At 43.0% G+C, this 18,174-nt stretch overlaps 1 protein-coding gene across 1 annotated transcript in view; it reads left to right on the top strand.

Moving 5' to 3' along the window:
• SYNE2 (spectrin repeat containing, nuclear envelope 2) overlaps positions 1-18,174 on the top strand; it is a 165,656-nt gene that overhangs the window by 142,044 nt on the left and 5,438 nt on the right. Inside the window, exons 102-112 of the mRNA XM_010000671.1 lie at positions 5,649-5,811; positions 9,224-9,411; positions 9,554-9,704; positions 10,185-10,367; positions 12,006-12,143; positions 12,992-13,186; positions 14,008-14,290; positions 14,649-14,717; positions 15,518-15,654; positions 16,623-16,752; positions 17,890-18,101. Coding sequence (XP_009998973.1) covers positions 5,649-5,811; positions 9,224-9,411; positions 9,554-9,704; positions 10,185-10,367; positions 12,006-12,143; positions 12,992-13,186; positions 14,008-14,290; positions 14,649-14,717; positions 15,518-15,654; positions 16,623-16,752; positions 17,890-18,101 — 1,849 coding nt within the window. The remainder of the gene's footprint in view (positions 1-5,648; positions 5,812-9,223; positions 9,412-9,553; positions 9,705-10,184; positions 10,368-12,005; positions 12,144-12,991; positions 13,187-14,007; positions 14,291-14,648; positions 14,718-15,517; positions 15,655-16,622; positions 16,753-17,889; positions 18,102-18,174) is intronic.

Below are 18,174 nucleotides of genomic sequence, written 5' to 3'. Positions count from 1 at the left end.
AGGAGCAGTGCCCAGGGGCCACTCTCGCTTAAAATCAGCTGTGTTTTGGGGGTGTTGCACCCAAAACGGTGGAGATGTGTGACAATGACCTTTGCCTCTCCCTGCACACCCGCCGTGCGCTGTGCGCCCGGTGCTGGCGCAGCCCAAACACGGGGCTTCCTTCCTGTCAGCACACCAGGGCTGGCAGATGTGCAGAGAAATGTCCTTGGCGTTTCGTACCGAGGCCTAAAATTTGCCTTTGACATCACCTCTCCAACTCGAGTCTTTTGTCCCTCACATGGTTAAGCTCTCCCTGCGTCTTGCTGAACAAAGGTTTGCTGGTTGTGCATCTCATTTGCCTTCCCCAGTTGTAAACAATCCTATCAGCTGTCAGGGCAATTGCAGCTCCTCTTCGGTTAAAAGAAATGTAGGTAGTATCTCTTTCTGGATCTCTTTCTGGTTACATTTCTGCTTGTGAAGTAGAGTTTGGAATATATGTCAAGATGTTTTTCATTCCCTCAGACATCCAAATTTTAATATTACTTATTACCCTATTTCAGCCTTGCTGTGCCTTTTCCTGCAGCATTTGACAGCTAATGCAGTGCAATTGGCAGGCATTTTGCAATTCTTGGTTGGTGTGGATACATTTCAGTCAACCTGGAAGAGCCTTCTACTGCTAGAAGCCTCCTGAGCAGTTACTACCAATGTGTATTTGTGAGGCTGTGCAGGGATTCAGCCTGAAACAACTTAATGCATTTCTCTTGTAGCCCAATGCTGGCAACTTCATCAAGGGTTTTAAGACCCAAATCCCATCTCGAGTCAGGTCAGTTAGTCCTTCTGTTCACTTTTGCTGCCAGCTTTTAGTTATAATCTGCTAGTTTTGTTCTTTTTGTGCCGCTTCTATTTTGGTGTTAAGACATTTAGGAACTGGCTTTTGTTTGGCTTATCCCAGGCATCTTATGCATCTGTCTAAGCACTGTTTTGAACCAGAATAGCTTTTAATCTGGACCCACTGTGATATTCAAGGGATGTTTCAATTTGTTGGGACTTTTTAGATTATGGGTGATGTTTGTTGTATATTTTTCTTTTTATTTATTTTTTTTCTTTCTTTCAACCTTCACATTGAATGGTGGCAGGTGAGTTCTCTTTGGGAAGTGAACTATGGATAGGTACACCTTTGGTAAACAGAGAGTTTTATCTCTTTGAACAAATAACTTGGAATTACACTTTATAGAGGAAGAATTCAGTCAGCAGTGGTGGTAACCTGTTCCACCCTCTGAGTAACTGGGAGGAGCCTGTTTGCTACGCTGGAAATTCACTGCGTGCTGGGTGATTGGTCATCTGGACATGGGGGAAACTTTGGCCCAAGGTTGCTTGGACTGTGCAGCCCTCCCCAGTTCCCAGGAGGCCTGTCTTTCTGGACAAATAGTCCCTTCAGGATGCATCTCAAAAGAGTTCATAATCTTTCTTTCATGCAAGGAGCCAATAATTTCCAAGAATACTTGCAGTGTTCAGAAATGCATCTGAGAATGGTTGTTGCAAAGTAGGACTTTTATGGATGTAATTAGTTTGTTTGACATTTTTCTTCGAGCTGTAGCCAGAGAAATGGCAGTTCCCTGTGACTTCTCTGCAAGCTGAGAGTGCTCAAGAGGATGCTCAAACTTTTCATCATTTCACCTGTACCTTCAACGTAGAGCTCTACCCTGTACCTTGGGCTCTGTGTCTGCTGACTGCAACGAGTAGATCAGCCAATGTAAACACCTCGGCAAGGCTGCCTCCCTATTTACACACTGCAGTAATGTCAACTTGTCTTAGGTTTTTACTCTCTGGCTGCTTTGCTCAAGTTTCACGTTAATGTCTTAGAGTATTAAGGATGGTTAAATGACTGACAAATGCAGTATTTTATCTAGAATATGTAACAAATTAAGTTACTTAATTACAATGTTGTTTGTAATGGCAATTGCTAGAAAGTAAATACAAGCTCACAGTATCACAGTGGTGCTGGTTTTGAGACTGTTGCTTCTTTGAACACTAGTAGATAAAGACCCACGTATTTATGGTGATATCCATAACTCAAGTTTTAGAGTGATTTCTGAGCCAAAGTAATATCCCTGGGTTGGTGGTTTTTTGGTGAAAAAACCCTCACTTGAATTCTAAAATTGATGCTTTTTACATTTCTTGAATATGCTGTCAGTTATAGAGACATTTACTCAAAATGTAATATCCCTTGATTTTGCTTTGGACTTCCTTGGCTTTGTTCAATTGTCAGTTACTCAACATACAGACTGAAGAAAGGTCTTGTAACCCTTGCATTTTTCTGTAATGCAACTTCAGGATGGGACACAAGTAGATACACACAAGGAAGGGAATACAGGGAAGCAGACAGGTGATACTGAGCAGCACAATAAGCGTGGCTCAGCTCTGGCATCAGATGGCCCTGACATGTGCATCTCTTACAAGTCACCAGAGAGACATTTCCAAAGGACTCACAGGGGATGTCATAGAATCTGCACAGAATGAATTGCCACTGGATACAGTCAGGGGCAGTGCAGCAATCTAGCCTTGCTTTTCTCCCAGCTAGCCTGAAGTCATGCAGAATTAACAGTGAAACAGTGTTGATGTTATGCTCAGACTCTTCCTCAGGCCTGGCTCTTCTAGCTGTTCCTCCCCTCCCTTGCACAATGCAGAGGCTTTATTGTTCCATCTCTCCAGGGAGAAGGGTTCCCAAGACACCTGTCTTTGGTGGGCCACATGCCCTGGGGAGTCACAGAACCTGCACAGCATCATAATAAAACTGGATCCAAATTGACTGATGGGACAGAAGCAGGGGATAGCGTAGAGGAAGAATTAGATCTCCTGGCTAAATTGTTGCCAGCCCATGATAGCCCAAGGAAGTGCTGCATAGTTAGTACCAGAGTGTGACATGTTCATTGACTACCACTTAATAAGAGCAGACCAGGAAGATTTATATAGCAGCTGTCTGCTTGGGAGCCAGATGCCTTCTGCATACAGGGTTGAACTTTAGAGCAGAGCTCGGAAAAGAGCTTCTTACACAAAGCAAAAACAGCTAAATGCTGTTGTCATCCATTGGCTTCTTTCTCAGCTGCAGCAGTGCTAAGTGCCATCAGTGTAAACAGTTAGAGGCAGCTGCTTTGCACTTTACACCAATGTCATTGTCTTTGTGGGTGCTGGACAGGAACAAAGTGGACCATGACCTTGGCCCAAATCCTTTGGGCTGGCCTGCAGGGTTACGTCAGGCAGATAAGACTAATTTTATGTTTCGGAGTGTGCAGAATTGCTAAGTATCTGCCAGGAATCCTAGTGTAGGACTGTGCTTTTTGTCTTCCTTGTAAAACAACTGAAGGTACTGCCTGGTCCCCTGGGGACCAGCTCCCCCTGGGGGAGCTTCCTGTGCTGGTAATTCATATGAGACCCCAGATTTGCTGGCCTTACTCCATACTTTGACAGTAACTAATAGGACTGAAAAATTCATCAGGATCATTCCCACATCTCCATAAGTGCTTTATCTTGAATCAAGTATCTCTCTGATACTTGTATCCTCTAGATGTATCCTCTCTGATTAACTTAACATCAGTTATAAGTTGTTCCTTGCAAAGTGGCATATTCTTCGTGGGTTAGCTGCTGTCATGGTATCACATGCCACAACAGGCAAAGGCAGAAGACACTCAGTCACAGGCAGTTCAGACCTCTTTCCTCTGAAGCCTATGAGGATGGTATGGCAGCAGGCAGGATGGTGGGCCAGGAAACTCATTTTCCTACAAGGAGGGGCAGGTCCTTTGCATGAATCCAGCACCCAGGTACCCTGTCAGGACATATCTGTCTTGGTCTAATCCATTCCTGCCTGCACTAGATGATATTACATCCCCCCACCCTACCCCAGTCCTAGCTTGCACACTGTTGGTGTTGTCAAGTATGTTAATGTTCATTTCAGATCACTCAACATTCCCTTGCATTTTGGAACATACAGTGATCCCCTTGTACAAGCTGCCCTTCCTGTCCCTACTGCTGTTTTGTTTAGCTGGTGACAGTTCCCTGCAGTTAACAGGTCATGGTGGCTAAGGAATGGAAATATTCAGGCCTTTTCACGATGCATACTTTAACTTCTTGTGCTGCACTTGACTTAGATGATGAGGCTCATCTGGGTATTTTCTAGACCAGGCAGCAACTTTGGGTTTAATTTGGAAATTTGTATTTGAAAGGTGACATGCAAGGTCAGGAAATCCATTCCAAGGCACAGGCAAAGAACTAAACAACAGAGGGATGCAAGCAGCCAGGAGGACAGTATGAGGAAGTGATGCTGGCTAAGAAGTGGGTTCTCCCTAGAACAGAGAGGGAATTTTTATTTTCATGTGTGGTCTTCCCTAGGTGTTCCTGCTGCAGCAGGTGATTGGACTTTATAATCTTCAGAGGTCCCTTCTAAACCCTGTGATTCTATGATTCTAATTATTTCACCTGACTCTAGCATCAGAAGTGTTGATGTTTATAGAACATTGCAGTTCATGGGGAAAAATACATGCTTCTTGGTAGAGAAATACGTGCTGTTTGGTACAGTTTGTCTCATGTTGTGATCTGGATGTTTTAAGACAGGTCTGTTCAAAATAATTATCTAGATTTTTATTTTTTTTTTCCTTCATTAACTACCAAGGTCTTGATGACAATCTCCAACTGTAACCTGAAGTCAGAAGAGATGTCACCCCAGTGTTTGGCTTTTGTGTAATTTTTGTTGGGAATTGCAATAAATGAGAATTTCAAGGAAAGATTTGAGAGCAGTGAGGTAGTTTATCAGATATTCCTCCAACACATGGGGATAAATTTGCCAAGATCTACAGACATGCTACTTGGATAATTTCAGGGTCTGATAAGGGGTTTTGACACAAGAATATGGTGTAAAGGCTGGAAATAAAGCGAAGTTCATCTGCAGTTTGAAAGCGATGCTACAAACAGCTGTTAAAAAAGTAAACTGTCTCTGCCATTCATTTCTTTCTCTGCTATACAACTCTCTCTAGACACTGGATATTCTCCCTCTTCAGAATTGTTTTTAGTTTATTTTTCATTTTCACCCACCAGGAGAGTCTGGCACACCTCCACACATTTCAATGTGTTGTTGAGATGAACTGTTAGTGTTGTGGTGTAAGCTCTACAGTGGCTGTTGTTCAGGCCTTCTCCTCTCCTGTCAGCATCCTTTTGCCCATGGTATTGGACCTGTGGTTTGGGCTGATACTGCCTCCATTGGTGGAGCAGTATCTTGCTGAGGAGGATTGACCTGTTGGTTGCTCAAGAAGATACTGAATATGTTTGGGAAACCAGACCTTTGGTACCACTTGTAGTTTAACTGCAGCATGTTACGGTACAAACTTCCACTTAGACAAATGTCCATTAACTGACTGAAGAGCTCACTAGCGGATGAATGAGGCTACAAAAAATCACTCTGCTCATATAGTTTCATTAAAGAATTCACATAAGACCTTCCTGGAGCTTGCTGAGCCAATTTAGGTAGGTTTTGGCTAAGATGTGGCTCTGATTTACAGGGCAACAGCTTGGTGTGACAGTAGGTGCTTCATAAAGCTATGCCAGTCATCACCTTCTGCTAACATCCTTTCCACTGATTGTAGATCTTTGTAACAGAATGTTCTTCCTGGTTTGCTTAGGGTGAAGAAACTGAAGGAAACATTTGCTTTTATACAACTATTGGACAAAAACATGAGCAATCTTCGCACCTGGTTGGCCCGGATTGAATCTGAGCTTTCAAAACCTGTTGTTTATGACATCTGTGATGACCAAGAAATACAGAAGAGACTGGCAGAACAGCAGGTGGGAAATAGGAGCAGCCAGAGTAAATGAGCTAAAATGCTGCTGGTTACAATTGTTCCTGGTTGAAAATCACCTTGTTCTTTTCTTTAGCAAGGCCTTCTAACTGCTTACTTTTCACGGCATGTTCCTGCCAAGACGCATCACATGGAACACATTTTTTGGCTTGCTGTAATTTTCAGTGTTGTATTGACTTAGCTTCACTTCTGTTTTCCCCCCTTTACCCAAGGAAAACATGCAAAATACAAGCAAAAGCATTTTTACATTTGGTCGTTTGCTCAGTTAAGTACAGCAGACTTCAGAAGGTTTAGATAGGACACATACATTGGCAAAATCTATGAGGATGTCTTAGGCTGACAAGGTGTGCATGCTGGGTCTCTTGCAAACTGGCTGTGACAGTTTTAAGTGCTGCTATTTGTTGTGTTGCCCTCACTAGCTTTCTCCTCCCCTCCTTGCAGTCTGCAGAGCAAGCTTGGCAGAGGATGCTTGAGCTTTGGAGGGTGGACTTGTGCAGACACACCTTTGACTGAGGTCTGATCCAGTAGGCAGGCTCTGAAGATCCCCTCAGGGTTGGGTGAGATGGTGTGTGAATCCTGCTGAGACATAAGTGTGAACCAGCCAAGCACCCTTGGTTGTTGGTTGAGTGCATGTGGGCATGTATCCAAGACAGTGGCTTCCCAAGGGGATCTTCAGGGTCTGTGCTGATTTTAAAGTGCTGTCAATGGCAAGAATTGGGCACAGCTGAACGTGCCAGCCATCCCAGCCAAGTGGAAGTGTGAGATGAGCTGGATAGTCCTGGAGTAAATTTCTCTCTTCAGCAGCCAGGGAAGGAGAAGGAATTTTTCCAAAGCAGATTTGCTGGTGGAGTCAGCCTTTGCTCAGGGCTGTGCTGTCATCTGCTGATATTCCAAGTGACTCCCTGGGAAGGCTGAGAATGACAGTGACTGTCATCTAGCCTTAATGTTAAAGAATATTTGCCCTAAAACTGAGGATCAAGAATAAAGCTATCAGTCAAAGAAGCTTTATGGAATCTCCCTTTAAGACCATCTGTGGGTGTTCTTCCCATCTTCTCTTTGGCTTCTGCTTTTGTGTTTAAGGAAAGATCTCTGAGTGACCTAGACCTGAGGGCTGTGTTCTCTGCTGGCTGATAAGGTTCTGCATCCAGTCATGTCCCAGACATTGCAGGAAGGGCCAGCTCCTCTGACAGGAGTGGAGATGTTTCCCACTGGCTCCACTACAGGCACTGGTCAAACACCAGTGCCTCCAATCTGTGTTGTGAGTGGTCATATAAAACACAAGGAATGTTTTCTCCCCATCAAATCTTTTGCATTTTCAAAGGCTGTGACAAATTGCTGGGCAGAGAGGAATGTGGGGCACAAAGGAATTGTGTCCAAACTAATTTACTGTTATTATGAGCATTCAAGCTTCAGCTCACTGTGAGAGTCATCATTTGCTGCTCAGAGCTACGTACTGCTTTGTTGTTTGGATTATGTTTCAAATACAGACCTCTGGACACCTCTAGGCTCCTTCTACTGTAACCTTTTAGAAGGCTGAGTGTGAGAAGATTGTGTTGACTAAAAAGACCACTGTAAAAAAAAATAAAATAAAACTTCTTCTGCTCTGCATTAGAGAAATCTTTATCTGAATACAACAAGTGAAAAGATCTTTCCTGGTTTTATCTGAACAGTTATTTCAGCAAGAGCAGAGTGATGGTGAGCAATATGCCCTACAGGTTTCTTTTATTTGACATCCATGACTGGAAAAGGTTTACCTGTTCAGTCTTGAATAATGACTTTTAAAAAAACATTGTGCATCCACAGAGATGTTTTATGGCATGTTTGGTTAATTAAAGGACAAAAATTAAAACATGAATATTAATTTTAAGATTTCAAAGCTGTTTCACTAATGCAGAAGCCTAGCAGCATGTAGTCTGTTAAAGCTCTCTGGGCAATGTTGTGCAGAGTTGAATGAAAAGTTCCTTTTCTGGCTCAGTGTATGTTCGTGGTCCTGTTTCTTAGTTTGTTGTGTTTGACTTACTGTAATACAGGCAGGTCTTTTGGAATAACAGCTGGGAAAGGAGCAAGGATTCTGCCTAGGGTTATTCCATGAACTCAGGCATGACCAAAAGTAGTGAGATCATGTCAGCAGCATTACCATAGTGCAAGGAGAGTGGATTTGTAATCTGTGGTCGAAATTCTCATTCTCACTAAAACAGCTGTAAATCCAGTGTAATATAATTACAGAAGAGTTCCCCAGGTGCCAGTGTTGGGGTAGAACACACCCTCAGATGTAGAGCCTGTGTCAAAAAGATACTGCTGCTTGTTGCTCAGAAAACAGCTGTGATTCCTTAATAAGCTGTCAAAAATTATGTTGCGTCTCCTGGCAGTATCTCATCTATGTACAGAGTTTGGCTTCTACATTCCTTAAAGCTGTGCATTACCACAAATCCAAAAGCCAAATTTTGACCGTTTATGGCTCAGCCCTTTCAGGTGGCCCTGAAGGCTGCACTGGGCAGTACTCAGCTCTTTGCAGCTTGTTGACTTCTGGGAAGATCTTCCTTCAACTTCTGTATTACTCCAAGCTGTGTCTCTTCTGGGGCTTTTCATTTGTTTTATTTTGTTTTAGTTTTGTAAGTCTAGAGCAAAACCAATTCTGCTTTGTATGTTCAGGAGTCAGTAATACCATTTAATGGGAGTTCCTGTTCACAGTTGTCAGTAAAATGTTGATCTGTGATCGTTGCTCTAGTGTTACTCAAGCAGAAGTCTCCATATCCTTCATTAGGAAAGACAGAAATGGGTTGAAAAAATGGAATTGTAGTGGGCATGGTAATTTCATTAATATTTACAGTTGGTAGCATTATAGAGAGCTGCCTTTTCAGTAATAAATATTTAGTTAAGGCTTTCTTTTTCTGTTACTCAGTTACATTGTCTTTAGGAGTAGTTGCAGGTACAGAATGAGAGGCCAGACTATGATGGAGATGCAGGCTTTGGAGAAGAAACCTGAGGTGTAGATTATACAAAAGGTCTGTACTGTGAGTTCTCTGTCAATTCTAGTGGTGTAGTAAGCTGATATGAGACACTGTCATCTCGTACTGTCAAAATTAATAGGTGTGTGTTTATGATGTGTGTAAGGTTTGGATTTTGAATGCACATTAAAATTCTTCAGATTGTTAATGGGATGATTGAGCTTTCACTAAGAAACCGAAGCTGGACAATCTCTTTTTGCATGGCAACTCTGTCCTGACCTGTCTGCTTGTCATCTGCACAGCTCCTCCTGCAAGTCTATTTTCTAAAGCTAAAAGAGCTTTTCCTGACACACAAATTGCTCTTTCCCCATCCAGCATTTTGAGAGGGCATGTCTGAAACGTAGCCGCGCGTGTTGCCTTCCACTCAAGCTGTTTTTTTGCCAATGGCAGGATCTGCAACGAGACATAGAGCAGCACACTGCAGGGGTGGAATCCGTGTTTAATATCTGTGAAGTCCTGCTACACGATTCAGATGCATGTGCTAATGAGACAGAGTGTGATTCCATCCAGCAGACGACCAGGAGTTTGGACAGACGTTGGAGAAACATTTGCGCCATGTCTATGGAGAGGCGAATGAAGTAAGTGTCTCTTACCCCTCCTAGGGAAGCCTTTGTTTTGAAGAAAAGCTGTAGCTTTTGGCATTAGCTGAATTTTGAAAAAGAAAAATAATTCCAAATTTATCACCCAAGGTGATAAAGCCTTTCATTTTTTGCATCTCAGAATAGAGGAAACCTGGCGCTTATGGCAGAGGTTTTTGGAGGACTATTCTCGCTTTGAAGATTGGCTGGTGTCATCTGAGATTACAGCAGCTAGGCCTAATTCTTCAGAGGTTTTGTACACACATGCAAAGGAGGAGCTGAAGAAATTTGAGGTGAATTTTTTAACTTCATCTTTTATGCTCAGCAGCAGGCTGAATGGTCAGACCGCTAAATAGGTATTGTCTGTGTGAAATGCCTGGATCACTGGAAAACACCAGTTTGGCAGTGGTGGTGTAGAGAACAAAAATAATATGGCCAGTGTGTTGGTTTCTAGCTATCTGGCTGATTTATTTGTCTCCATATTTTTTTTTCCCCGTGTGAAGAATCCAGTTCTCTGACCTTTTTGGTCAGAGATTCTGGTTATAAGTTAAAGATTGTCTTTTTATAGGGATGAGACCTGTATGTGTTGATTTTATTTTCTTTTCTTCCTTTTCCAAATGAGCTGATTCTGAGCATGGGTTGTTCTCTGGATTTAGTATTACAGTTAGGTCTATTGTTAAGGTGAAAGCATCATTACCTGTCTTGATGGAAAGTGTCACCTGGATCCTTTCTCTTATGGGCAAGGGAACTGAGTCCCTTGATTTGCCTTGCAGGCATTCCAAAGGCAAATTCATGAACGACTCACTCAGTTGGAACTGATCAATAAACAGTACAGGCGCCTCGCCCGCGAGAACCGCACCGACTCGGCCAGCAAGTTGAAGCAGATGGTACATGAAGGCAACCAGCGCTGGGACAACCTCCAGAAACGAGTCACTGCCATTCTAAGGAGACTCAAGGTAATGGTTGATGATGGGGTGAGAGAGTGAGGAGCATTTGCAAGTTTCTGTAGGAAGTGTTCGAGGGCAAAAGACAGACTGTAGCTACTGTGGAACATCTCCCTTCTGAGGAAAGGCTGAGGGAGCTGGGTCTCTAGCTTGGAGAAAAGGAGACTGAGGGGTGACCTCATCAATGTTTACAAATATGTAAGGGGTGAGTGTCAGGGGGACGGAGTTAGGCTTTTCTCAGTGATGACCAGTGATAGGACAAGGGGTAATGGGTGTAAATTGGAGCATAGGAGGTTCAAGGTGAATATCCGAAAAAAATTTTTTACTGTAAGAGTGACAGAGCACTGGAACAGACTGCCCAGGGAGGTTGTGGAGTCTCCCTCACTGGAGACATTCAAAACCCACCTGGATGAGTTCCTGTGTGATGTACTCTAGGTGACCCTGCTCTGGCAGGGGGGTTGGACTAGATGATCTCTCGAGGTCCCTTCCAGCCCCTAAGATTCTATGATTCTATGATACTGTCGTGTGTTGGTTTGTGTCTGGAGTTGCCAGTGTAGGATAGCAGCTCTGGAAAGGTCACCAAGTACACAGCATAATCATGTCCTTAGTAGATGGGTTCTTGGTAGTTGAAGAAGCATAAGGGAAGAAGTGGTGCAAATTTTGGGATGTGTGTTGTGGGCCTTACTGCTCCTATCCCACTCTACTGTTATCCAGTCTGGTCATGAGTGGATGTGTTCATGCACTTGAACCTTTCAATAAATAAGAGATGCAGAGACAAAAGGGCCCTAGTGCAGATACGGTGTGGCGTGTACAACCCAGCTCTACAATATGCCAAATTATGATTCACCTACAAGGCTTTAAACATGGAAATGTGATGGAGAGGCATGCTGCTGTCACCAGCTCCTGCTGTGCTCTCTGCCTGGTGGAGGAATGTCCTGCTTATTAAACTGATCTCTGGGCAGATATTCCATGCTGTGCCCTGGAGGAAACTTGTCACTGCCTGATCTTTAAGAACAGTAGTGTCGCAAGCAGTTGGCAAGGAAAGCTAGTGGAATTCAAGAGTCATTGGATGAGGCAGTGAGAGCACTGAGGGGGTTTGATCTGTGTAGTTAGGAGGTGTTGTGTTTGAGGCTCTGCAAGCTTCGTGTCTGTTAGCAGCTTCTGTGGAAGGTGGCAGCAGAGAGAGCTCCTGATTTCCACACCAAATGATACATTACTACCTTGGTAGTAATCCACAATCCAGCTTCTCCGTTGCTTTACGGATTTTAACCTCGTAGTTTTCATTAGTTTAGTTAGAAATGGGGGTTGCTTCCTTTGCCTGTCTGTCTTCTAAAGTTATAACAAATCAGATGTTAAACCTGAATCCAAGTAACTGTTGCAGTGGTTTAATGATGTCTGAGAAGGTGTACAGTGTGGAAGCAAGAGTACAATTTTATAGAAGCATCTTGCAATGTTGAAGCTTTATTCCCTCTCCCATTCAAATAGTGTACTAACATAGGAGACTTTGTTCCAGCATCACTACAGGAAGGTCCTTAAGGCCTTTCAGGTGAGCAGCAGTTTTGAAATAAAACACAGTTTTCAGAGGGTTCCTGTGACCATCTCTTTGAAGTAGCTGAAGTCATGTAACACTGGCTCCTTTCTCCTGCTCAGCACTTCACCAATCGAAGAGAGGAGTTTGAGGCGACGAGGGAAAGCATCCTTGTTTGGCTCACAGAGATGGACCTCCAGCTGACAAATGTGGAGCACTTCTCAAAAAGTAATTTTGATGACAAAATGCGCCAGTTAAACGTACGTATCTTTGTAAAGCACTTTCCTACTATAGCCCAGCTGATCCTATGGGGCTGCACTCTCTTGACAGAATCAAGCTCTGTGGGGCTGTATTTGTCTAAAGACACCAGTAAATTGTTCAGGCTTATCCTCTGTATCACGATCAAACTGAAGAGTATTTAAATTTACATTTAATGTTCAAGCTCAGTTTTATTCTGCCATTTTCTCCTAACACCAAGTGTCAGGGACAGTGGTAACTGGCCTGGAAAGGAACACATGCAGATTAACAGTAAGAGCTATATTCCTAAATTCAGGCTTTCTTTTCTGGTGAGAAATTTTTTGAATTGGCATTAGGGCAGGGTCGCTTCTCTGAGTGCACTGTTTGTAGCTGGGACTTTCAAACTGACAGCAGGCGTGTGCAATGATTCTAAAGAACATACTAGCTCTTTGCTATCCGCTCATATGCTCATGTCTGTTTTCTCCCTGCACTGTTAATTGTTTTGGGATGTAGACCTAGTGTTGTGTAGGCTGGAAGCCCAACCAGCCAAACTTCTTTGCTGCTGAGAAAAAGAGGGTGTGTACCCACAGAAAAATAAACTGATTAGCTGAACTCTTGTGTCATGATCTGTAGGCTCAGGGCACTGCAGTGATACTGTTGCACTCATGGGTGGAAAATGCCACTTCATGTGGAGCTGTAATCTGCTAATGAAACAAACCCCTAGACCACTTGAGAAAAAGGTATTTGCCAGATTAAATTAGACGTCAGTTGCTGCTTTTCTTTCACTGCAGTGAGTTAGAAAAGAAGGAGTAATCTTAGGCTAGAAAGGGACATTGCAGAAGTAATTATTTTTCTTCTATGTTCCAAACAGGGCTTCCAGCAGGAAATAACACTAAACACCAATAAGATTGATCAGCTGATCGTTTTTGGGGAGCAGCTGATTCAGAAGAGTGAGCCTTTGGATGCTATCCTGATTGAAGATGAACTAGAAGAACTTCACAGATACTGTCAGGAAGTGTTTGGGCGAGTTGCTCGGTTCCATCGAAGACTGACTTCAAGGCATCCTGTAAGAAGCAACAGTTCTTCTTGTACATTGGCAGGATTTTGGGGTTTGAACTGCAAAACTCAAACTGAATGGTTTGAGCTCAAAGGAGTCAGGAGCTTCTCAGTAGTTGTGCCAGCTTTGCTAAGTCTTTGTTGCCAGTCTTGTCTCCTCACACCTCTCATGTTGGGTTTCCATCTGCAGGATCTGAATAACAGCATGGAATAATTAATAGGGCTAATATTTAGATAGAAGGTTAGTTAGAAGCTTCAAAAGCTTTTTTGTGTTTTTAATATCACTTTGTTTTCTTTCATTTCAATAACATGCTTAGAATGTCACTTTATGGATTTGTTTGTGAGGCTCCATCTGTCCACTTTCTTTTGGGAACCCTGAATGTGGAATGGCATTCACTTTTCACTTGGAATGTTTAGCTGATTCTCAGTTTGTTTTGGCTCAAAAAGTAACATCTATTAAAACCCCAGGTGGAGGAAGTAACATCACCATCTACGAAACTGATCACACCTACCTGCACATCATGTCATTGCTGACCTGTGCAGCCCATTTGCAACTGGGCACCCCTCCCTACCAACTAGAGAGAGATGTTATGGTGGTGGTTGAGTGTGTTGAAAAAGTGGAGGTAGCTGCTGATAGAAGGATTGTTTTGGCAAAAGAGGAAGGAGGCAGAAGTGATGCTTCCCTTTAATTTTAGGCATGTGGTCTTTGATTACTGCAGCTGACTGCAAAGCAGTCCCCAGTAGTACTGTGTCGCTCAATCATTTGCTTATTAAGTAATATGGATCTATTGTAAACCTTATTAGTATACAGTAATTGTTACTTATTTTTAGGGATTGGATGATGAAAAAGAGACCTCTGAAAATGAGACAGATCCAGAAGACTCTAGAGAAATCCAGAATGACCACTGGCATAAGAAGGCCATCAATGAGGGGCCCTCTTCACCACAGTCCCTTTGCCACCTTATGCCTCCTACTGCAGGTCATGAAAGATCAGGCTGTGAAACCCCTGTCAGTGTTGACTCCATCCCACTCGAGTGGGATCACACGGGTGACGTGGGAGGTTCTTCCTCTCATGAAGATGAAGAAGAAGCAACATACTACAGTGCTCTGTCAGGTGAGAACCAATTGCTGCTGTTTGTTTTGACATGGACTACTGCAGGATGTCCCTGTCTGGGAAGGGAGGGGGACTGAGGTCTTGCTCCCATCTTGTTAGTTGATTTTCAAGTACTATTAACAGATGTGAGTGGTCTCATGTCTTAGATGTTTTGATGAAGGGAATGGTATTGTCTAAAGCAAGCTTATATTTTCAGAAACATAAGGTTTTTAGAAACCTTATTTTTTAAGACTGTTTGATGAAAATGGTACCAACAACTTATTTTGTGCTTTATCTTTGCTGTCCCTCATTGTTTCAGTTGTTTTGAACAGTTGGAAAATACCCAATAGTGAGGAAAATGACATTATTCTTTTTTCAGATGTAGAAATCACTGAAAATCCTGAGGCATATCTTAAAATGACCACAAAAACTTTGAAAGCATCTTCTGGTAGGCACCTGCTAGTGCATGTGTCTGAACATGGCAATCTCCCTGTGCTGCACGCTATATTCCTCAACCTCTCTCATACGTAATGTCTGACTTCCTGCCTTGTGTGGACACCATGTCTCATCCTGTCATGGTGCTCTTACGCTGCAGTATCCACGTGTACATTACAAAGCAGTCAAGAACATGCCATTTAGATTTTGCCTGGTAAATGCCAAGGTGGCTAATGTGCATTTCATTGTATCGATCCAAAGTCCTTTGGTACTTTCTTGGTGGTTTGCTCTGGGTAGTTTCACTTTTATGGTTGTTCTGATTTTGGTTGCATACTCACTGAAGGAAGTAGTTCCAACTCTCAAGTATTTTTTGTGTTTTGTGCATGACAGAACCATGTCTGTCCTGTCTGTTAAATCCAGAACAAACATTCTCCAAATCAGGACATGTCTAACTTGTCCCTGCTGAAATGTGTTCAGATATGTGATAGTAATGTTGGGATGCAAACTTTCCAAAACCACAGTGCAGCCTTTTTCTTTTATTTTTTTGAATACTTATACCTGTATTCAAGCATTTTCCAGAAGAAAACAGAATGTCCCATAACTGCATGGCTCTCATCTCATTACCTTTGAAACACTGTTGATGTTTTGCAAATGTGCATGCTTTGCAAGGAAAGCTGCAGAACTGTCATTTTTATGCCATAACTTGATGCCATTTTATTCAGAACGCTTTCTAACTTAATACAAAGCAACAGCGTCCTTGGGGAGACTGGCTTTTGCAGACATGGCAAATGGTTTTGCTTTTCTTTGTTTCAGGAAAGTCTGTTGCAGAAGCTCATCCTTGGCATTCTCCAGATAGCCCAGTCTGCAGGAAACACCGATACAAACAGGCAGAGGTGGCTGGAAATGTGTTGTCTGGTCCAGAGACAAGTACTCCCTATAAGCCAGACTATGTGAGTTGGAGGCTCTGTGAGCTCTGAACCTGTACTACAGCCTGTCTGTTGTTCCTGTGTAACCCCATCCTCTTCCCTTTTCCAGCATCAAGGATCAGTCTTGGGGAGAAATGTCTCTGTCCTCTGGCTAGAAAAGCTTCTTCAAAGCAATTGAGAACAACCATGTTAGGCTCCTGATCAGAGTCAGTGTCTGAAGGAATTTCCTTCCTCTGTTGTCACAGGATAAGTCTAGGAGAATGTAATCTTCCCCAAGGAAAGGGTGTGAATCCCCTCGATACTTATTGATGTACCTGCTTTCCTAAACAGACCGTTTGAAGGGTCCTTGTCTATCATGCAAGCCACCATTTAATCTGCTTCTGAGCACTAAAAAATGTGCCAAAATGACTGTTGTTCATAGGTAGTTCAGCCATTGTGGCTGGTTGCTGGCCATGGCTTCACCTGCAGCTGCCAGGCTCAGTGGCTCTGGACTAGCTGTCAGCACTGTTCGGGCACAAGATGGTACTGGTATCTGGAGGCTTTTGTCTGTCTTAATCAAGTCTTAGAGCCTTAGAGTCAATATTGCCAAGACCCAGAATCCACCTGACTGTCAGCAAATGTCCAGAGAGTGGTACATGTAGCACAACTGCAAATTGTCTAGTCTTAGAATCATAGAACCATAGAACAATAGAACCATGGAATGTACTGAGTTGGAAGGGACTTATAAAGGTCATCTAGTCCAACCCCCCTGCTTATTGTAGGGGGGTTGGACTAGATCCTGTGATGATTAACGTCACTATGATGTGTGTGTGTGTTTCCTGAGAAGGCACAGGGAGTCAATATGAACTGTTAGCAAACGTGCAGAAGCCCAAGGCTAAATCTGACTTGCAAGAGCTCAGCAGCAGCCCAGCTGCCCCAGAGTAACACAAATGGAGCTTGAACTTCAATGGCTTGTTAACCTGCAGGGCTCACCCACCAAAATGTTATTCCAGGTGAAGCAGCTCAGCTCTGCAAGCAGCAGCAGTGTGGACAAAGAGAAAATTACATCTGCTAACACGAGTGATGAAGAACCCCAGGATGACCAAGAGCTTGTGAATATAGCAGCTGAAGAGAAGCAGCCAGGTACATAGCATCAGGAGAGGCTTTGGTGCCGTGGTGTTTGTCCTCTCACTCTGAGGGAGACACAGCAGAAATGGCACAAAGACAGCACATCTGCCTTGGGAATAAAATAGCAGTAAAATGTTCTCCTCTGAGTTAATATCTTTTGCTAATATTGGCTGAGCTGCCTTCTCACCTGGTACTGTCCAACCTGTGTTTGCTGTTCTGAGCTTTTACATTTTCTGCCAGAATTGAGGTTTTATAACTCATAATATTCTTCTATCTCTTTACTGGTTGGAGTGAATGGGAACAATGTCACTTTTGTATGATACTGAATACTTCAGAGACTTTTAATCAGACTTCAAACCAAAGAAATGTGCCTCTTTGTCTAAAATGAGATTGCTATCATTGGATTTCTCAGTTACCAGTACTCTGTATAACAAGGTGCTACATCTCCCATTCACAGGAGTGTTTTGTCAAAGTTGGTAATGTGTTCTGTCACTGTCTTCACTGTGGTCCTTTCTTCCAAATAGGCCAACAAGCTTGTTCTCTTAACCTTTTAGGACCTGATTCCTGCTTTCAGGTGCTTGAGATTTTAATAACACATCTATACTGCATCCCAAAGCCAATCAGGTGATAAAGACTGCAGCTATATGCAGTTACTTACTTTATGTCTCTGGTCTCACAAATGGACCAGGGTTGAGTCCTATACATGGGATGAGTAGGAAAACCTCTGAGAAGGGCTTAGATGTGCTTCCAGAAATAGTGGCATCTCCATCTCCTTTAGCTCTGAATTGATGAAATGTAACCCCAAGTCCCAACTGGTGGATCAGACTGTGTCCCATGATGAATTTTGGTGTCTACCAAACCACAACTGGCCTCACTGAATTCCATGTCCTTAGATTTGGTCCATTCTTCCAAGTGTATTAAAAAAAATCTTCAATTAAGTCGTGTATAGCATTACTATGTGGATAACTTGGCCAGGAATATGAAGCTTGCAGAAGCTGAAGAAAAAAATGTGTCTGGATAATCATAGTCTGTGGGAGCAATTGTTTGACTTTGAGTAAACTGGAGAATAATTGACTTGCAAAATTCCTTACATGTTTTATGCACTCTTTGCCTTGCTAAAGATTTTAAAGACTGTTGTTCTATAATCTGTAGGCATTATTGACAGGTGGGAGCTCATCCAAGCTCAAGACCTCAGAAATAAACTCAGGATGAAACAGAAATTGCAGCAGTGGCAGCAGCTGAACTCAGATCTCAGCGACGTCTCTTCTTGGCTTGATAAAACTGAGGAAGAGCTGGAAGAGCTGCAAAAAATGAAACCTCCAGCCAGCATGCAAGTCTTGGAAGAAAGGGCTAAGAAATTGAAAGTGAGTTATGGGATACTGAGAAGTGGGATTTCAAGATGCTGATGCTCTTGATCACTGTCTTTGTGGTCCTGGG

This window comes from Chaetura pelagica, unplaced genomic scaffold (assembly GCF_000747805.2).
Source record: "Chaetura pelagica isolate M959 unplaced genomic scaffold, ChaPel_1.0 scaffold36, whole genome shotgun sequence".
Classification (NCBI taxonomy): domain Eukaryota; kingdom Metazoa; phylum Chordata; class Aves; order Apodiformes; family Apodidae; genus Chaetura; species Chaetura pelagica.
The sequence above is the reverse complement of the archived record's forward strand: the minus strand, read 5'-3'. Positions and strand labels throughout refer to the sequence as shown.